The sequence below is a fragment of the Notechis scutatus genome, chromosome 1, assembly GCF_049901735.1.
Source record: "Notechis scutatus isolate UNSWTSFEM ecotype Mainland chromosome 1, rNotScu1.2, whole genome shotgun sequence".
In the NCBI taxonomy this organism is placed as follows: Eukaryota; Metazoa; Chordata; class Lepidosauria; order Squamata; family Elapidae; genus Notechis; species Notechis scutatus.
The window spans coordinates 162,184,050-162,203,853 of NC_142009.1; the positions used below are offsets into that span (position 1 = coordinate 162,184,050).

General features: G+C 37.8%; 1 protein-coding gene across 1 annotated transcript in view; it reads left to right on the plus strand.

The window, feature by feature from the left end:
* Positions 1 to 19,804, plus strand: part of COL6A3 (collagen type VI alpha 3 chain) — a 112,145-nt gene that overhangs the window by 46,967 nt on the left and 45,374 nt on the right. Inside the window, exons 10-24 of the mRNA XM_087949339.1 lie at positions 1,256 to 1,858; positions 3,234 to 3,580; positions 4,059 to 4,137; positions 5,762 to 5,907; positions 7,423 to 7,515; positions 8,861 to 8,914; positions 10,267 to 10,338; positions 11,050 to 11,076; positions 11,213 to 11,257; positions 11,382 to 11,435; positions 11,807 to 11,869; positions 12,590 to 12,655; positions 13,589 to 13,642; positions 15,925 to 15,960; positions 17,046 to 17,108. Of these exons, the coding sequence (XP_087805465.1) occupies positions 1,256 to 1,858; positions 3,234 to 3,580; positions 4,059 to 4,137; positions 5,762 to 5,907; positions 7,423 to 7,515; positions 8,861 to 8,914; positions 10,267 to 10,338; positions 11,050 to 11,076; positions 11,213 to 11,257; positions 11,382 to 11,435; positions 11,807 to 11,869; positions 12,590 to 12,655; positions 13,589 to 13,642; positions 15,925 to 15,960; positions 17,046 to 17,108 (1,802 nt within the window). The remainder of the gene's footprint in view (positions 1 to 1,255; positions 1,859 to 3,233; positions 3,581 to 4,058; positions 4,138 to 5,761; positions 5,908 to 7,422; positions 7,516 to 8,860; positions 8,915 to 10,266; positions 10,339 to 11,049; positions 11,077 to 11,212; positions 11,258 to 11,381; positions 11,436 to 11,806; positions 11,870 to 12,589; positions 12,656 to 13,588; positions 13,643 to 15,924; positions 15,961 to 17,045; positions 17,109 to 19,804) is intronic.

The window sequence follows — 19,804 nt, forward strand, 5'->3', positions numbered from 1 at the left end:
ATTGCGGTCTCATATTTAAAAGATTGTCCACTAGGACTCCAAGATCCCTCTCACAGTTATTACTATTGAGCAAGTACCACCTATACTGTACCTGTGCATTTTGTTTTTCTTGCCTAAATATAGAACCTTACTTTTTTCACCACTGAATTTCATTTTGTTAGATAGCGCCCAATGTTCAAGTCTGTCAAGATCCTTCTGTATCTTAAGCCTATCTTCTGGAGTGTTGGCTATTCCTGCCAGCTTGGTGTTGCTGGCAGATTTGATAAGTTCCCCATCTATTCCTTTGTCCAAATGATTGATGAAGATGGGCCTAAAACAGAGCCTTGGGGGCCCCACTGCATACTTCCCTGCATGTAGATGCAGTTCCATTGAGGACTACATATTGAGTGCAGTTGGTCAGCCAGTTATGAGTCAATTTGGTGGTGATGCAGTCTAGCCTACATTTTACTATCTTATCAAGTAGTAGGTTGTAGTCTACTTTATCAAATGCCTTATTGAAGTCCAAGTAATGCTCTTCTCATCCAACACAGGAAATGCAAACATTGGTTTGCACGTTTCACTAAAGATAACGAATGAAGAGAGTAAATTAGATTATCTGCACCCCCAGATACTTAATACTATTGACTACCTCCAGAGCTGCAGCCTTGATGCAAAATAGAGTATGACTATGCCGGCTCTTTCTAAAATTATCAATGATCTCCTTTGTTTTGTTAACATTCAAAACCAGGTTGTTTTTATTGCATCAGTCCACCATAGCCTGTAATTTGTAAATTACCGGGCTTATTCTAAGGGGGGCAAGAGGCATTTCTCTACATTTTCCTTTTCCTTTTCTCTGCCTGATCTTCTCTGCCTGATCTTGAACTGCTGTAGCTTATTACTTTTTTCTGGATTTAATTTATGTACTTGATCATCTTGATGTAATGTCTTAAAAATGGGATTCAAGGAACTTTTGAACTGTAGGAGGCTACTATCTCCTTTTCTACTGGGAGTGCAGAGAATTGGTACCTTGAAATACAGCTTTAGCTTATTCACCAATAAGATATCAAAAGCTGAGTGTCAGGAAAAGTGCTATTCACTGTGAAAGTGCTTATTCAGAAAATACATTATGATTGCTCTCAATAACAATGACTAGAATTATATTTGATGAATTCTGTGAATACAGAAATCATGCACATTTCTAAACATAATAATTAAAGCAAAATGCCTTAAAATGAACTATCTAACACCTGTTTTTTTTTTCTTTTAAAATTTTTAGTTGATAAGAAACAAGGTGATATTGTCTTCTTGCTGGATAGCTCTATCAATTTTGGGAGAGACAATTTCCACCATGTTGTTGAATTTATACATGACTTAATCGATGCTATTTATGATGAAGGCGATTCCATTCGAGTTGGTTTAGTGCAATACAACTCTGATGTGAGTGATGAATTCTTTCTGAAGGATTTCTCTGACAAGGAACGTATCTTAGAAGCAGTGAAAAGGATAGCCTACAAAGGAGGCAGAATTGCCAACACAGGAGCAGGTGTCAAGCATATCCAAGCAAAACATTTTGTGAAGGAGGCTGGCAGCAGGAAAGACCAGAATGTCCCTCAGATTGCTGTCATTGTAACAGCAGGCAAGCCAGAAGATGATGGGGAGACAGCAGTCTTAGGGCTGTCCCGGTCGGGTGTCAGGGTCTTCGCAGTTGGTGTGAGAAACATTGTTATGAATGAAATTACGAAGCTCTCCAGTGACAGCACAACAGCTTTTAGGGCTCCAACTCCCCAGGTCCTCTCAGAGCTCAATGAGGCTGTTCTGGTGACCCTGAATGATGTCATGAGAGAACAGTTATGTCGTGGTGTGGTGGAAGTCTCCAAAGGTAAAGAAAATCTTATTTCAATTTTGTGTTTCTGTGGGTTTGTTTTTTTTTTTGCTTTATTTTAAATTTAAAGATTTACACAATACTGTACTGTAACTTATATGTGCAACAATCATTTGCTGTTGTTTCTCTTATTTTAATATTCAATTTCATAATAGCAAGTATAGGTGGTGTTTTTGTTTATTTGTTTTTAAGAAAATTTATATGGCCACCCAACTCACTCTGACTGACTCTGGGTGGCTTACAAAGGTATATATGTAAGCCACCCAGAGTCAGTCAGAGTGAGTGAGTATATAAATTATATATATTTTTATATATATATATATATATATATATATATATATATATATATATATATATATATATATATATATATATATATATATATATATATATATATATATATATATATATATATATAAAGAAAACATATATAATTTAATATATATATAAAATAAAAGGCAATAACCACCACCTGGTGACAACAATTAGTCAATCAAAAAATGACTTGATGGGATCCATCCCACTCTGGATTTCCGAGGCTTGTTGTCAAAACCAGATTTTCAGGGCCTTGTGAAAGAGTGTCAAAATGGGGGCCAATCTTCTCTCTGTGAGATGATGTTCCACAATGAGGGAACCAAAACAGAGAAAGCCCTTCTTCGTGGTCCTTGACACTATGATCACAGTTGATTCCAAAATTGATGTTGTCAAGCAAGACAAGTTAAGTGAGTTATACTCCATTTTACAATCTTTATTGCTGCAATTGTTAAGTTAATAACATGATTTTTAAGTGAATGTGGCTCCTTCATTGACTTTGCTTGTCAGAAGGTCACAAAAGGCAATCACATGACCTCAGGAAATTGGAACTGTCATAAATATGTTCCAGTTGCCAAGCAACCAAATTTTGATCACATGACCATGGGGATGCTGTAATGGTTGTAAATATGAAAAAAAACCCACCATAAATGAATTTTTTCAGTGCCATTGTAACTTCCCACAGTCACTAACAAACTGTTGTAAGTCAAGGACTACATGTATGTTCTGTAGTCCAGTTTTAAGTAGCTGTTTATTAACACCCAAAGGTCTGTGATAATACAAGTTTGGGAAAAAAAATAACACAACATGGTCAAATTGTCTGGTTTTTCATAGAAAGCTGATCATAGTGTGATGTTTGGGATATTGGATCAAGTGATGTACTACTGGATATTAATAAACAATGCAAACAGAGCAGCTATTCTTGACCAGAAATCCAGAAATCACTTTTAGATACTTCTTATTTGTACACACAGTACAATTGAACAATTGGTTCTCTAGCTATCATGCCACTTTCCCTTGACTATATGAATGATATATTTGCCATTTTTTTCTATGTTAGATTGCAATCTGGATGTTATACTTGGATTTGATGTTTCAAATACTATACAAGGGCAAAACATATTCGGTGTACAAACCATGCTGGAATCAACGGTTGAAGATATTCTGAACAGGATCAGTCAAATGCCGAAAATCAGCTGCACTCCCAACCAAGCACCCACAGTGCGTGTAGCACTTCTGGCACAGACTCCCTCTGGAGTTGTAGAAGCCTTTGATTTCTCAGAGTATCAGCCAGAGTTGTTTGAAAAGTTCCAAGCCTTGCGAAATGGCGGACCGTATGTGCTCACAGCAGACACCCTCAAGTCTTACCAGAATAAATTTAAAACAGCTCCTACTGGAAGTACAAAGGTAAATGTTGACTCCATTGCCATTTTTGGAAAAAAACATCCTTTTGCTGCATCAAAATATTATTCTACGGACACCCCCTTCCCCCCATGATTGCTGTGTAGTGTGCGTGTATGTCCTGCTTGGAATAGTGAAAGTAAAACAAACAGTTGTGATTATCTAGGCTACACTGATGCATATACATCTGCAGGCCCAGACCAGCCAAACTGACCAGCTGAACTGATCTACTGGAATCACAGAAGAAAAGGGGAGGGTATATGAAAATATATAGAGTATAATAATTTGCAGCAAGTGTATTTAAAGGACTGGGCTTAGTATATTGCCTTGCAAAATGTAATTGTGTCAGCAGTACATAACTGCCGACTTCTAAGAGTCCTGAGCCTCAGGCCATTCCTGAATATCAACTCAGTGGCTAGCTAATATTTTCACTGAGGAGCACTTCACAACTCATCTTTATTAATATGAAGCTCTTCTTCCATAGGTGGTGATCCATCTAACTGATGGTATTGAGGGTGCTATGGGACCACTGGCAGCTGCATCAGCTAATCTAAAGAAAGAAGGTATGTTTTATAAGGCTTTATTTTCATGCTGACATAAAAATTCATTTTAGTTGGGATTTCTGAGATTACATACATATATTCACACTGATCAAGTCTTTCAGATAAATAAACAACCAATAACACCATGTGACTCTTCAGCATTTTATCCTTTCATTGAAATATTAAGGCCAGAGCCTTCCTTATAACCATGTTCATTAACATTGACAGAAGTATATATATTTTCTTTTGCAGTTGTTTTATCACCAACATGTCCACAAGATATTTGTCCAATTTCGTTGTTAAGACATTCTTGATAGTTTAAAACAGCACTTATGAATGTCCCTTTCTTTTCTTTCTTGAGGCAGCCCTAAACTATTGCAAAATTTCTTCTTCCTACAAATAGAATGGGGGGATTTTATTGGATTACTTGTTCTTTTGGCAAGCAAATGCTGTTGTTCCTGAACTAGGTTTTCAGTCCAAGATGTTCTAAGAAATAGGCTCAGACAGTGAAAGAAAAGCACAGAATAATGAAATGTTGCTATAAAAAGAGTGGTATCCCTCATATAGCAAATACTCAATTTATAAAGACCTCCAAGATCATTGCTGTGGTTGAGTAAGAGGAGAAACTGCCCCTGATGATAGAAGCAAGAAGAATGTACTCCTAAACTGTTTTACATTTTAGAAATATTTGAAATTGCACTAGTAATTTGATGCAAACTGTCTCAAACCAGGACCAACCTTGGAAATAAACATTTGAATCAAAATGTAATATTAGCTGCAATCATCTACATATTAATGGCACCATATTTGTCTGTGGTTTCATTCAAAGGCCTAATATAGGTTAAAGATGAAGATGTGCATTTTAATGTGACTTTACTTAAACTGTAATACCTTTGAACAAATATTTTTACCATGGGTCCTAGTGGAATGAATATAGCAATAATGAAACTCAGCTGGGGCATTCCTTCTTTTGGGGTGTAGGTGGACAAAATAGGTGAAGAGAGAGAGGTTTGCACATTTTAAAATTCACAACTTGTATGGAATTCTTATTTTAAATCTTAAAAAGCTTTGGCTAGAAGAGTAGGGACCTCTTCCACTAAACTTCACTGGAATAAGCATATATTCACATAGAGTCACATAGTAATCTCAGGAAGTATTAAGTGAATCACTGCAATTATGAAATTGTAACATGGTTGTTAAGTGAATCGGGTTTTCCCATTGATTTTGTTTGTCAGAAGGTCCCAAAAGTTGATCACTTGAGCCTGGGACAATGCCGCAATGACTGTAAGTGTGAAAAATGGTGATAAGTCACTTTTTTCAGTGCTGTAGTAACTTTGAACAGTCACTAAAAATGGTTGTAAGTCAAGGACTACCTGTAATATAGACTCAGTTACTTTTTTAAAAAGCGTAAATTAAGTGAATAATGTCGACTGCTTTAAAAAGGTGACCTTTTGGAGATTATAGAATAAAACAGATTTAAGATTGAGAAAATGAGGAGGGAAAGAGAAGCTAAATAGAACCAGCTTCTCTAATCTTTTCTCAGATAGAAAACAGGATAGAATCCTATAGGATGAACATTATCCTTCAGAGATTATGAAGAATAATTCAAGTTGGATTTCCCTCCCTCCACCCCAATGTTCTCTAGGTGTCAAGGCTCTTATTCTTATTGGGTTGGACCAAGTATCTAATTTTAAAGAAGCAATGAAACTGGAATTTGGACGCGGCTTTACTTACAATAGGCCTCTCCAAGTGAATCAGATGGATTTAGATTTTGAAGTGACAGAACAATTGGTAAATAACAAAGTCTATACTTTATTCTTAATGACATTAAAATAATGTTAATGGATATATATTTGCAAGGACCTATTATGTAACAATATTGCATTTTTTGAAGAAATGTAACCATGGTTTTTTTTTAATGATACCTAATGTGAATTTTGTCCATAAAAATGTAACTTCTGTGATGTTTGAGAGATGAAAAAGTAAAAAATTACAAAGCAGTTGCCCTCAAGGAGGAAGGGGCCTTTATCTATAAGCCATGTTATTTGTTCTTCTCATATAACATTTTCTATATTTGTGAATGGCCTGATCAATTACCACCCAGATACTGTTTAAACAGCCTCTACTGGGCCTGTCACATTCTTTTTTTCTGGGCATTGCTAAGGCTATTTATGGCTGCTTTCCTTGAATGAATCATGATGAAAAGTTCATCCCTTGTCTTGAATTGGGAACCTGCTGCGCCAAATCAATATCCCAGATGGATCAAGCAATAAAGCTAATTTGAAGCTTACTATACAGCAGACTGAATTCTGCTTAATTCCTGAATTTGACCCATATTAGAACTGAGACATTTTGTATATTCCTATAAATCACTGTTGTTATCTCCATAATACAGTTGAAGAAAAGGGACATTAAAATTAAGATAGATGCTTGCTAAAGGCTACCTGGTGAGACTGTGGTAGAGGTAAAATATGAACCAGCAGTTTTCTGATTTGTATGTCAATCTTCCCTTTTTCATGCTGCAAGAGCTCTCTGTGATATACAGTAGTTTTATCAGCAATGACTGCAACTTATCTAACTACCTACATAAGGATTACATAGTATTTCATATACTAGGGTTGCATAGTATTTCAAATTTGAAGGTGAAAACATGCTTTGGAGCTACTTGGCGTCTCCATGTTCTCTGCAAGACCTTTGACCCTTCCAAGCAGAAGTGTGCACAGCTCCACTAAATATTCCAGGGGTCTAAGGTTTCTTGTATTCCTGACTTTCCCCTCAATCTTCCCACACAATGCATTCTAGATTAGGGTGTATCCATTCTTGAAAGATTGATATTGGCCATTTGCGGTAAACTGGAGAAAAATCACAGCCTGAGCCAATTCTTCTTTATTATAAATCTACATTATCAGACTCTTCCAAGTATGAAAGTACAATCACCGCCCCCCTCCCCACATCTCCTTTGTAACCAGAAAAAGTATGAAGCATCTCTTCTCAGTCTCCTGCCCTGCCCATTAGGGTTTTGTGGAAGAGTCCTTAATTGGCTTCATATATTTATCTTTCAGCCTGTTTTAGCACTGTTGTCTTTGAGAAATGTATTTGTTTTTCAACATTACATTCAATTACTATATATATTCATAATGTTTGTCCTCCTTCTTGTTTTCAGTGGGTTTTTTTCCCCGTTCTCCACACTATTATTTCAGTTAAAGCTCAATATTGCACACATGTAACTGTGGACAATATCAAGTGTACATATGTGCATTTTAATAATCTATTTTTTTTACTTAATTAGTGGTCTGTTTTATTCAGGACAACATTGCAGAAAGATCATGTTGTGAAATCCCATGCAAATGTTCTGGAGAACGGGGAGACAATGGATTTCCAGGCATAGTTGGACAAAAGGTGAGGTGTTTAACATGTGTTTTACAGTTTATAATAAGGCATCTATGGGAAACAGGTGGACTTACTCCAAGGAGAAATACAAAAGATGCCCAAGGTTTTAAACTCACTTGCAGTGGATCTCTGGATCCCAGCAGTTCTTGTCTCTATATTGTATTCATGATGTCTTATCTAGAAAGCATATTTTCATCTATGATGTCCATCTTATGTATTGTATTTAAATTTCCAGTGATAAAATTGATACAAATGTCATTTCGGCACCCTATTTAACAAAAGCTTTTGGCTCAAAATTTGGAGCTTCTATATAATTTTGATATTCTGTGTCACATTTCACCCATGCTTGACAGTACTTGATGAAAGATTTAAAAAATAGAATACAAACTCTATGGAAGGCTTTGCTACGTAGGTGAAACTCTATAAACAAATTATATATTGATCTGTGCATTAGGGATATAATTTTAAGTGAATGAGATAACGTGAGTGCTCTCAATATATATATATAATTGATACCAGTGCCTGGAAAGGGTTAGATTTAAAAGATAGCACCGAGGCACTGATAATAGCAGCATGAGCCTCGATGATGCAGTGGTTAGAGTGCAGTACTGCAGGCTACTTCTGCTGACAGCCAGATGCCTGTAAGTTGGCAGATCGAATCTCACAAGGCTCAAGGTTGACTCAGCCTTCCATCCTTCCGAGGTTGGTAAAATGAAGACCCAGATTGTTGGGGCCAATAGGCTGACCCTGTAAGCCTATTGCCGTGTAAGCCTATTGACTATGCAGAGGGATCCCAGAGACAGTCCGATATCATACTGGCAGGATGTAAGATGCAGGCAGGAACAGCATACACTAAATGGCACAACCAAGTTGCTGCATTGTGTACAAGAACTTCTGCACAGTGTATGAGCTTAGACTCCAAACCCAAACAGGAGATCCCACAGAAGGTCATGGAGAATGACAGGGCTAAGATCTTGTGGGACTTCCAGATCCAGATGGACAGGTGGGTACTAGCTAATCAACCAGCGCTATTATGGTAGTAGACAAGGAGCAGAAGATAGTGGCAGTAATAGATGTAGCAGTGTCAAGTGACAGCAACACCAGAAAGAAATAATATGAGAAGCTGAAGAGGTTCCAGGGACTGAAGGAGGAACTGGGGAGGATGTGGAAAGTAAAGCCAAAGTGGTCCCAGTGGTGGTAGGAGCGCTTGGGGCTGTGACTCCTAAGATATTTATTGCAATGACTTACTATATTTTCTTTATAAAAAGGCAGAATTGAGCTTAAAGATAAAATATAGGATGTTCAGAATACCATCTCAACTTTATGTATAAATATGTGTCTCTGTGTTTTAAAGGGAATTCCAGGGGAAAATGGCTATCGAGGCTATCCAGGAGATGAAGGTGGACTGGTGAGTAAAAGTTTCTCAATAGCTGAACTTCTACTTACAGTAGAAAAGAAATAGAAGAAAATCATCAATATTTTTGCTGTGAAGATGGATGGATGGATGGATGGAGGAGGAGGAGGAGGAAGAAGAAGAAGAATACGATACCACAACTTTAGTGCTGCAACAGTCTTTGGTTCATGATGAGCAGAATGTTAGCAATATTTTGTCCTCCCCCCCGCCCATGCTAGATATAGATTAAAACACAGGCCATCTTTTCTTACCTTCTATGCACAATAACAAAAAACCCAAACCTTATCAAGAGTTTTCACATGCCATTTATGTTCCATGTGAATCTGGAATCATGTATTGCCAATAAACATATAGAGATACACACACAAAGATAGACATACAGACACACACAGATACACACACACATGCCCAGATTAAATGTGCCATTAAGAGACATATCTCTATTTACAGTTTCTTAACAATGACAAACAGCAGGGCATTAGGGTGTCATATAAAACATTGTTACACTACTATCCAATGCTGAAAAGCTAATGTTAAATTAAACAAACTTCTTCTTATGGAAATCAAGTGGAGATGACTAAGGAGGCAATAATCCTATTCTTTTGCATCTAGAGCACAAGGTACTTCCCTAAAAAAGAAATGGACGAAGAGGAATTGGGTGTGGGTAAATTCCCAAACTCCCTCCATCCTGCTCTATGTAATCAAGGACTAGGGGGCCTCTTTGTGGGGATTTTTTGAGGCACACGTTGGGCAGATTGTGATTGCGTAGATGTTAGGAGGAGAACTAAATATCCTCTCTGAAGTCTGTATCAAAAATCCTCACTGCAATCAGGCTTTAAAATTTCAATTTGTGCACACAGACATCTTTCTAAAGGTTATTGCTAGTTGGGAAACATTTTTAAATAATAAATAATTTTACATGTTGCATTGCCATGCTGGAGTCCAATCGAATTTTGAGCAGGCAAGTAGGTGCGTGTTTGGATAAAGGATTTTAAAAGAGAATTTGCCTCCATGAAAGAAAGTTAGACCCTATGGCCATTGCAAGTAACTGGGATCCCAATGGCCTGGATCAAATATGATCTTTGGACTGAAATTCCTTGCAATCACCTGTTTTGCATTATAAAAATTGTATACTTTTAGTTGACAGGATTGCCTGAATATAGCATGATGGAAATGTTCCGTATTCTAATAACGTCCCATGTAATATTCTTGTTACAGAATTTGACATCTGCTTTCCTGTCTAGTATTCATGTGCCCATTTTCTTTCACTGTCCTCACTCAGAAATATGTTTGTGACCGAAGGGGGATCCATGCTGACTCCGGTACTTCTTTCTTTTTTATCAAAGGGTGAACGTGGACCTCCCGGGATAAATGGAACTCAAGGTTTCCAAGGCTGCCCTGGTGAAAGGGGAATGAAGGTAAAGGAAGAGGATTGGTCTCTACAGAAGAAGAATACATACTGTATAGACTAGGGGTCCCCAACCTAGGCAACTTTAAGACTTGTGGACTTCAACTCCCAGAAAAGTTGAAGTCCACAAGTCTTAAAGTTGCCAAGGTTGGAGACCCCTGGTATAGACTTTTCAATAGATATCAACCCAGTTTGCACTAGTTCACCACAGTCACATTGTAGCATCTGATAGAAAATTAGTCAATATTAAAATGTCCAAATACTTTTTGGGGTGGGGTGGGGAACTGGTGGGTGAAGGCAAGCTCTGAGAAGAACAGGAGAGTAAGAAAAAAAAGTTTCCAGAAGTTAGAAACAAAATACATTTATTGAAATTACCTTAACCAATCATAGCCTGCACACCTTCCCTAAACGTGAGATTTCAGTGGATTTGTTTTAAAAAAATAAAATTTATGCATCAAACTGTAAATTTACAGGTAAATTGAGACTTTCTTACTCATTGAGAACAATATTTTTTGCTCTTTTTGTTGTGTATTTATTTTTGTCTTCTATTTATTTTGAGGCCATTCCAACTTTTCCTTAATTTTATAGAAAAATGGAAACAATTCTAACTGTGATGGTTATTTGAATATTTTTTGACTACTCGTTTTCCTCTGTAGCCGTAGGTTTTGAGAAATTGAATAAACTTTTAATTAGATAAATGATATTTCTTTCTTTTTTGCAGGGGGGCCGTGGATTCCCAGGAGAAAAGGTACTTAAATTTCTCAATATAACAGGAGAAAAAAGAATACACATTTCCCTGTGTTATATTTTTTTTCATTGTCAATTTCACCACAGGTTTTTTTTTTGTTGATTAGAATAATTAATTGCTTTCTTTGATTCTGTAGGGTGAAATAGGGGAAAACGGGCTTGATGGAATAGATGGAGAAGAGGTGAGTCATTTGAGTTACTTTTGGACTACTAAAGAACATGAAATAACATTTCTTTTCTGGTTAGAACTCATTTCAGTAACACACTTTGATTAATAAATGCAATTAATTTGATTGCTTTTGCCAGGGAGAGAGAGGCTTTCCAGGTGTTCCTGGGGAGAGGGGGAGCCATGGTAGACAGGTAAGTGTGATTTTTTTTTATTATTATTCCAAAATTTCAAAATTGAAAAGAAAAAACTCCAAGCAACCAAATAATGTTTCGCTTGTTATAGAGCTACAAGAGATCAACAAAGATCTCAGATATTTTTGCTTTCTTCAGTGAAGCCCTAGCTGGAGAGGCAAATCACAGAAGCATTATAAGATGCAGCCCAGTTGTATCTCTGAGTAGACTATTCACTGAAGAAAAATAATGGAGACACTGGTCTAATATCCTTTCTGCCGGTTATTCTCTTGCTAGAAATATCAGCCAGGGCAAGGTGAAAGTCACATTAATTACAGGGTTCCATTGTTATGGGCAATGGTCTTGATATTATGAAAATAATTTCTTCATAGGGTGGCAGAGGAAGCAAAGGAGAAATAGGAGACTCAGGTGACCATGGACTTCGAGGCGATCCGGTAAATATGTTGAAAAATACTGAGATGTCTATACTTTAAATTTCTAATTCCAGGAACAAAGAAAAGAAAAAAGGGAGAGATATTTGTTTTCTTTATCTCTTTTTTCCTTTCCTTTCTCTTTCATGTTTACTATGTTTTTAAATGTGCTTATTATATATGTAAAAATCTTTTAGTAATAACTATTTTTAAAAAATATTTAAAATTGCCACAGATTTAAGATGTTAACTATCAGAATGGGCAGGCTTGACACTTGCAACAATTACTTTAGTCTTATTGAAATCTTGAGGTCTATGAAGTAAAAGGTTGTAAAATCAGGGATCAGGAGAGCAGTACTTCAAAGCATATGCTGAGGCTAGGAAATAGTTTTCAGAACTGAGCTACCAGTCCACTTCTGTTTTTTTTTCTCAGTCTCGTCTGTTTCAGAATCTATTGGCTATTTAGTAAAGACCAATCCCAGTAATGAGAAGCTGGGCAGGATGAAGCATCTGCAAAGATGCATGCTATTGATTTTTAAACTTGTAAATATGCAGCCAGGCGCTTAGAAAAGTTAGAGAAATGAAGAAGGCCCAGGGTTACCACATGAGCTTTGTGGATATGTGTCAAGATTGAAAACAGTCTTTCTCTGAACTGTTATCCATCACTATGTTATAAACAGTGTAATAAACATTTTATAACTTTTGTCTCACTGTGCTTGCTTTTCATTGCTCGGGCTGCTTCCAGGGTACTTTTGGAACCGATAGCACTGACAGAGGACCCAAAGGCGAAAAGGGAGAACTTGGACCAGCGGTAAAATATCAATTCTTGGATTTGTAGAAGGGTTAGAGAGAGATGCTAGCTGGCTTGGGAAGCTGTCCCAGAACCTCCAAAATCCAATCAAGATTGCTTGGGAGAATTTAATGCAATCTAATGACTGGACTAATTGCCTTACCAACAAGAAAAGTAAAGCTGCATGTGACTATGAGACAATTATCCAGTGGAACGGCTCGCTTTCAGAAGTTTTGGGTGCTCCATCACTGGAGGTTTTTAAGAAAAGACTGGACATCCATAAGTCTCAAATAGTATACAGTCTCCTGGTTGAGGAGGGGGTTGGACTAAAAGACCTCCAGGATCCCTTCCAACTCTGTTGTTCTGTTAAAGACATTTTTGGTTATCTCATAATAGAAATGGGAGGGGTGAAGAATAAAAGTTAATCAATTAAAGATGAAATCAATCATTAGGTCAGATCAACTGGTCAGATCAATCCAGAAAACAACATAATATAATCACTTAGAATAAGAAACCATCAGTAAGGAGATAGATTATTCTGGGTGAAATATAAAACTAATACTTTCTCCATCTCAAGTTTTTTCACCCTATAAAACACTCTGTTTGAACTAATGATGGCATGAGCCGTAAAATCTCTCTAGTTTGAGAGAAAACCTAAAGCAGTATTTGAAAATCAATATAAATCCTACCTTGTTTCCTCATTGTAGTGATTTATGGCATTAGAGTTTTGTTGAGTTCTTGAGTTGTTGAGAACTGGAATGAAGTGAGGTCAGAATCTTTCTCAATTATCCCATTCTAAGATCCATTCATATCCAAAACACAGACCTAATTTAAAAGAAGAAAAGAGAAATTTTCAGAAATACTGTCTACTAACATGTTTTTATTAACCTGTTTGTGACTTACATTTGTCTCTTATTAAGTGATAAACAATTCCAATGTTTTGTATTCTTACAGGGAGAACTTGGAAGAAATGGACCACGAGGTGACGCAGGAGGAGCTGGAAGAGATGTGTGTATAATTCTTTCTGCTATTTGATTTGCTAATAACATAGTTTCTACAATAATAGACGTGTGTGTATGCATGTATGCATGTATGTATGTTTTACAAATATTTGAATATGCATTATCAAATTTAGTTCCTGGATGATTTAGAATAATATAGGAACGCTTTAGGCAAGATCCCATAATTGTATGGGATTTGTGCTGAGATTTACAATTTAAAAATTGGTATATTTGTTTAATTTCTAATATTTTGATATTTACTAAACCAAACTGAGGTAGGTAGTGGGGAGAAGAGGAAAATAATCAATGGAAAAAGAACTCAGTAAAGATTCATTATTGTGTTGCACTTTTGTCAATAGAGTTGCATTACTCAGGAGAAGCTCATGTAGCATCCCTCGATTAAGTGTCTGAATATGAAATATTGACTAATTCATTGGCTTTGATTTTATGTGAATTAATGTCATACAAAACTTTGATCTGGACAGAGAACTAGGAAAAATAGAATAGTGGCATTAATAGTTTTGTCCCTGTGATAAAAGAGAGAAAGGACCCTTACTTTCACAAGTAACAATCTCAGATGAAGAGGGGAAGATATATATCTTGATTCCAGAAGGGAACTGGGGAAGAAGGGAAGAAGGATGCTGGTTGGGATGGAGCGATGTGCAGTTGCGCCAAAATTATGTTTAAGGAGTAATGATAATCAAAGTAGGAAGATTCTCCCAGTGCTTTGCATCATGTTGAGAAATAGACCTTTAGGGTCAGGATGTGCACAAAACATCTATCACAAAATATACTGACTTTGCAATGGAAACAAGACATTTCTTTTGAGTCTTTGTTTCAAAGTCAACTCAGCAAAACACTCTTTTTTGTATGTTCTGACTGTTTTGACAACTGGGATCAGTCATGTCTTTGCTGTTGTTGATTTAGACTCAGTGGGATGTTATACCAGTGGAGCATTGAGGCAAACATAGAAGTTAAACATATTGAACAACAACTGAATGAAAAACTTCTGGTGACCTTCTACCACTGCACCATAGAGAGTTTCTTAATTTACTTCACCTGTGTATGGTTTACCAATTGCACAGTGGCAGATAGGACAGCACTCCAGAGGGTTAATGTTATTGCCCAGAAGATCATTGGCTGCCCTCTCCCCACTTGGGAGGAGCTTTATAGCTCCCGCTGCCTTAAGAAAGTTCAAAACATTCTCAAAGATCCATCTCATCCTGGGCATCCTTTGTTTGAACTATTACCATCTGGCGTACAGTACAGGATAATAAAAACAAGGAAATATAGGCTGAAAAACAGCTTCTATCCCAGGGCAGTAACTCTATTGAATTTTACTGTATACCATTGAAGATGGTATTTAATTTCGTTGTCTGATGTGCAATGACAATAAAGTAAACTAAACTAAACTAAATTTCTTCCCATTGTAGTCACAAGATACTGAACTTGATTCTATGATGTCTTTTATCACTATCTTTATAAGACAGAAGAAGATTGCTTGACTGTCTGCAGCTGGCTTAGGAACTTACTGCTCCTTTGTGTGTGCACGTGTCTTTCTGATTGTTATGGGAAGTTATAGTTAATGTGAGCAGATGGATAAGCTGTATATATACTTTGCTTTGTTTATTCTAAAAGTTCTGTTATGACATTTATGTTGATAGTGTTTTTACTTATATGGTGTTCGTTTATCTGTTTAGCATCTGTATATATTATCTGTTACTAATATTGAGCTCATGTTATATTTAAAAAATACAAAGATTCTAAGTTGGGTTAGAATGAAGAAATTCATTCAACTTTGGTATGTGGGTGCTTTCTGGACATACCTCGGTATCTTGTGTTAATGTTTGTTTTATTAATACAATTAAAAAGAACTAGCAGGCCATTTATTGTTACCAGGAATCACTCTTTTGTGTAAACAAAGACATCTGCCAAGACAGAATCAGTTTCTGAGCTTTCATCTAACTAGTTAAGATGAGGGGGAAGAAACAGCAAATCTCTTGCTTGGTCTTGCTAAATAGAAGTTAGTGTTTACGAAGATAAAATAATACAAAAATAAACCTAAGTAAGAATTTTAAAATCTTAAGAATTAAGACACCTTGAAGTCTGAATCTTCTGTTTTCTATAGCATTTCGCTGTTGAAAAATATACATTTTCAGTTCGAATATCCACAAGGAAAAAAACCCTCAGAGAATAAAAAGCTGTAGGTAATGACCAAGATAGAAAAAAAGTATTTTTCTAGTGATATTGCTGCATAACAATTAATGGATATGCTGTATTTATTTCAAGGGAGCACTTGGCAGAAGAGGACCACCTGGGATTAAAGTAAGTCTTTATTATGTTTTTTCATGATGGATGTTATCTGCTATATGTCTCTTATAAATATTGGATATACATATAGTAGAGGAAGTGAGGATAGCCAAATCTAAGTAATATCTTTATAAAAGTTGAAAAAATGAAAAATATAGAATATTGCTTTTTTCTTTTTAATTCTCAGTTGTTAAATAACTTCGCATTTAGGAGAATTTGTTGAGAAGAGTATACTTACGCAGCCTACCAGTGTGCTTCAGATAGACAACCATTTTAGAATCCTTTCTGGGACAAATTATGTATTATTTTTCAGGTATAAACATGCATGCACAGAACAGATATATTGCACAAACATTTATTTGAAAAACTGCTTATGAAATTGTAATAATCAAGACCTTTACTCTAGTAGGGCAACTTGCTTGTAAATCTTTACTTATTTATCATATTTGTATGGCTTCACATTTTACAACAGTGTGACTTTGGGCAGCATACAACAATGAATTAAAATAAAAAACCCAATAAATTCATAAAAACAGTTATCACTGAAAACAATAAAGAACAAGGAAAAGCCGCAGGAAGGGAGTCATTGCAATATCTCTTTGATCCCCATCTTTATACTACCTTTCTGCCATAAAACTTCATTATAGTACTATAGATATACAGTACATAGTTTTTGTGTGCACTGTATCCTCATAGCAACTTTATAAATTAGGTTAATATAGAATGATTGAAATTCTGACTGGCCCACATCTGTCCATGAGTTTTGTAAATATAAATGTTTAAGGAGGCTGAGATTTTTATGGTAGCATCTGGAAGATGTTCCATCCACTCACAAAACCTAATTCCATTTGACCTTCATGACCAAAGGAAATGCAAAGAAAAATGCAGCTTTTAACTGAATTCATACAAACATAAGAAAAAGCCAACCTGCCTTATTAAGCAGTAGCTATATAAAAGTTTCTCTCTCTTTCTCTCTCCTTCTCTATCTATCTATCTATCTATCTATCTATCTATCTATCTATCTATCTATCTATCTATCTATATCATTTATCTGTCTATGATCTCATTACATTCTCCATTCAATTGTTTTCATTTCTTAGGGAAATAAAGGTGCCCCTGGCTCACCAGGATTTAATGGGGAACAAGGAATTAAAGGTCCCCAGGTGAGTTTTTGCAGCTCATTTTCAAAAGTAGGGAAATGACAGAAAACTCATTGCAGGAAAACCAACAACAATTTCAACAGTAATTTATTGGTTAAATTTCTAATTAATTTATTGCTATCAATTTAATTGCAAAAGGCTTTTGTAGATTATTTCTGATTATATCAAAACTATCCAGTATTACCTTAACTTGTCAAATAATATAGTTTATGGTGGTATTAATTTATGTCCAGATCTCCCCCCAAAAAGCAGACTATAAAAGGAGATTATAGATAATATTTGTCAGGTCCCATAGATCTCTATCAGAACCTTGCCATTCTGGTGGGAGGGGAGAGGGCCCACTTGCTTGGGGCTTTCTTTGTTCCTTTCCACTGCTTCGATGTGCCTTTGGGGATGTTGGGAAGTGGGGAAAGAATGTGTCACCTTCTCAGCCCGAAGTTCTCACAAAATCTTTGTACCTTGGGAATGGCTAAAAGATGAACTGGATATTGGGAGGGGCCTTGAAAGGAGCGGTTTAACCTAATGCTCCAGTGTGTGAAATCCAGATTCTGCTTACACTCTCTCTGCTATCACTGACTTCCAATAAAAGTTCCTTTTGAAATGCTGTTCGTTTCAAGAGTTCTGCTTTCTTGAGAAGGCTGGCAAGGTGGGACCTTACATTAGGCAGAATCTGCAAAGTGGTCAACCTGGAGAGGCTCCAGATCTACTGTGGGGACTGTGCAAAAATGTCCAACCAGGGCATCGGTCAAGAGGAAGCCAAATGCAGGGAGGAAGACCCTGTTGAGGCTCAACCCGATGAAATCCCCAGCATGTGGATGAAGGATGTTATCATTCTGGGTGATTCCACAAGACCGAGGTGATCCAACGGTGTGGGGAAGAAGGAGGACTGGAATGGGAGAACCCAAAGAATCACCTTCACCTGGGGAAGCTGACAGCAGGGGTGGAAATGTGAGCTGGAAACCCTTTATGATGACTATGAAATAAAGGAAGCCTTGGGTTGATCTTACCAACTCATAAAGCAAGCAATGCATCTCATGAGGGAAACCCTCCAGGGCATGAGGATCTGAGACACCGGGGCCTGCACCACTGGAGAAATGAGAAGGCGAGAGGGGACCACTGTCTCCAGCCCCTAGGACATCCGCAGATATCATTGAGAATGCCAATCAACCCATTGCCACCCCAGCAAACTCACCTCAAAGAGACCTGGGCTGAGTGCAAGTTCCTCATGCTGGTGAGAGGAGATACCCACAACTAGAACAGAAGGCACTTCCCCGGGCATAAAATTCAATAGGGACCCATGCAAGAGTATGGGAGGGATCTCCTAACCAAGGGGGTGAGGGTCAGGGTTGTCACCCTGGCCTAGAGGGGACTGGAGCATGCTGGATGGTGACCTTCCCCAAAGTGGATGCCCCTGAGCTCTGAAACTTTAACCGCTTCACGACAGCCCTGTGATGCAGGTTTGAGGACATCCTAGCTGACCAAAAAGCCAGGGACTGTATCAAAACCATAAAGCAAGGCTGCTGGCCGGTAACCAAATACACAGAGGAGTTTAGAGAACTGGCCTACCATGTGGACTTGCCAGAAGAAATACTGGTGAGCTGTTTCAAGGACAGGCTGTATGATGACCTGTAGTATCACCAGAGGAGCCCCAGCTCACCTGCATGAATGGTACATTTTGGCAGAAGAAGCCAAAATCGACCAAGCCTGAAACCAATTCTGCTAGAGCAGAACCTGGAAGAGGTCACCACCCAAGAGGAAGAGAGAGGTGGCCAAGCCTCAGTCCAGTCTACCACACTCAACAGCCTGATTCAAGTGTAGAAAGGAAGGCCATGGCAGAATCTTATGCAAAGACCCCGACCAGAAAGGGAGACCGACAATTTTGGGGGAAGCCAGCAAAACCTTCCCAATGCTCCAGGGAAACCTCCCTGAAGAGTGGTGAGGTCGTGGAGTTCCAGTCCTCCCGCAAGCAAGGGACCTAGAACTCCAACCCACAAGAAGAAGAGGCGAGCCCGTTGGACAGTGACTATGACAATGACCCCATGTCAATAGCAATAGCACTTAGACTATATACTGCTTCATAGTGCTTTACAGCCCTGTAAAAGTGGAAGGATGGAAGGCTGAGTCAACCTTGAGCCTGGTGGGATTTGAACTGCCAAATTGCAGGCAGCCGGCAGTCGGCAGAAGTAGCCTGCAGTACTGCATTCTAACCACTGTGCCACTGATTGTCACTATCCCAGTGAGACAATCAAGTCCATCACTGTGCCCATAGAACTGCTAATCCCAAGCATGGGACAGAAGGTGGTGCTGGTGGCCCTACTAGACCTAGGGTGCACCAAGTGCCTAATAAGTCCAACCCTAGTGGGAAAGCTGAGGACCTGCCTAAGACAGTTAAAAAATCCCATAGCATTTTGCCAGCTTGATGGGTCCATCATGGGAGGAGTGTTCATGCAGCTGATAAATGAGATGCTGCATGAACACCTATACAAGGGTGTTTTGATGTACCTTGATGACATTCTGATCAGTAGTGGGATTCAAATTTGTTTATTACCGGTTCTGTGGGTGTGGCTTGGTGGGCGTGGAAGGGGAAGAATATGTAAAATCTCCAGTCAGAGGTGGTATTTGCCGGTTTCCAACCTACTCAAAATTTCTGCTATCGGTTCCCCAGAACTGGTCAGAACCTGCTGAATACCACCTCTGAT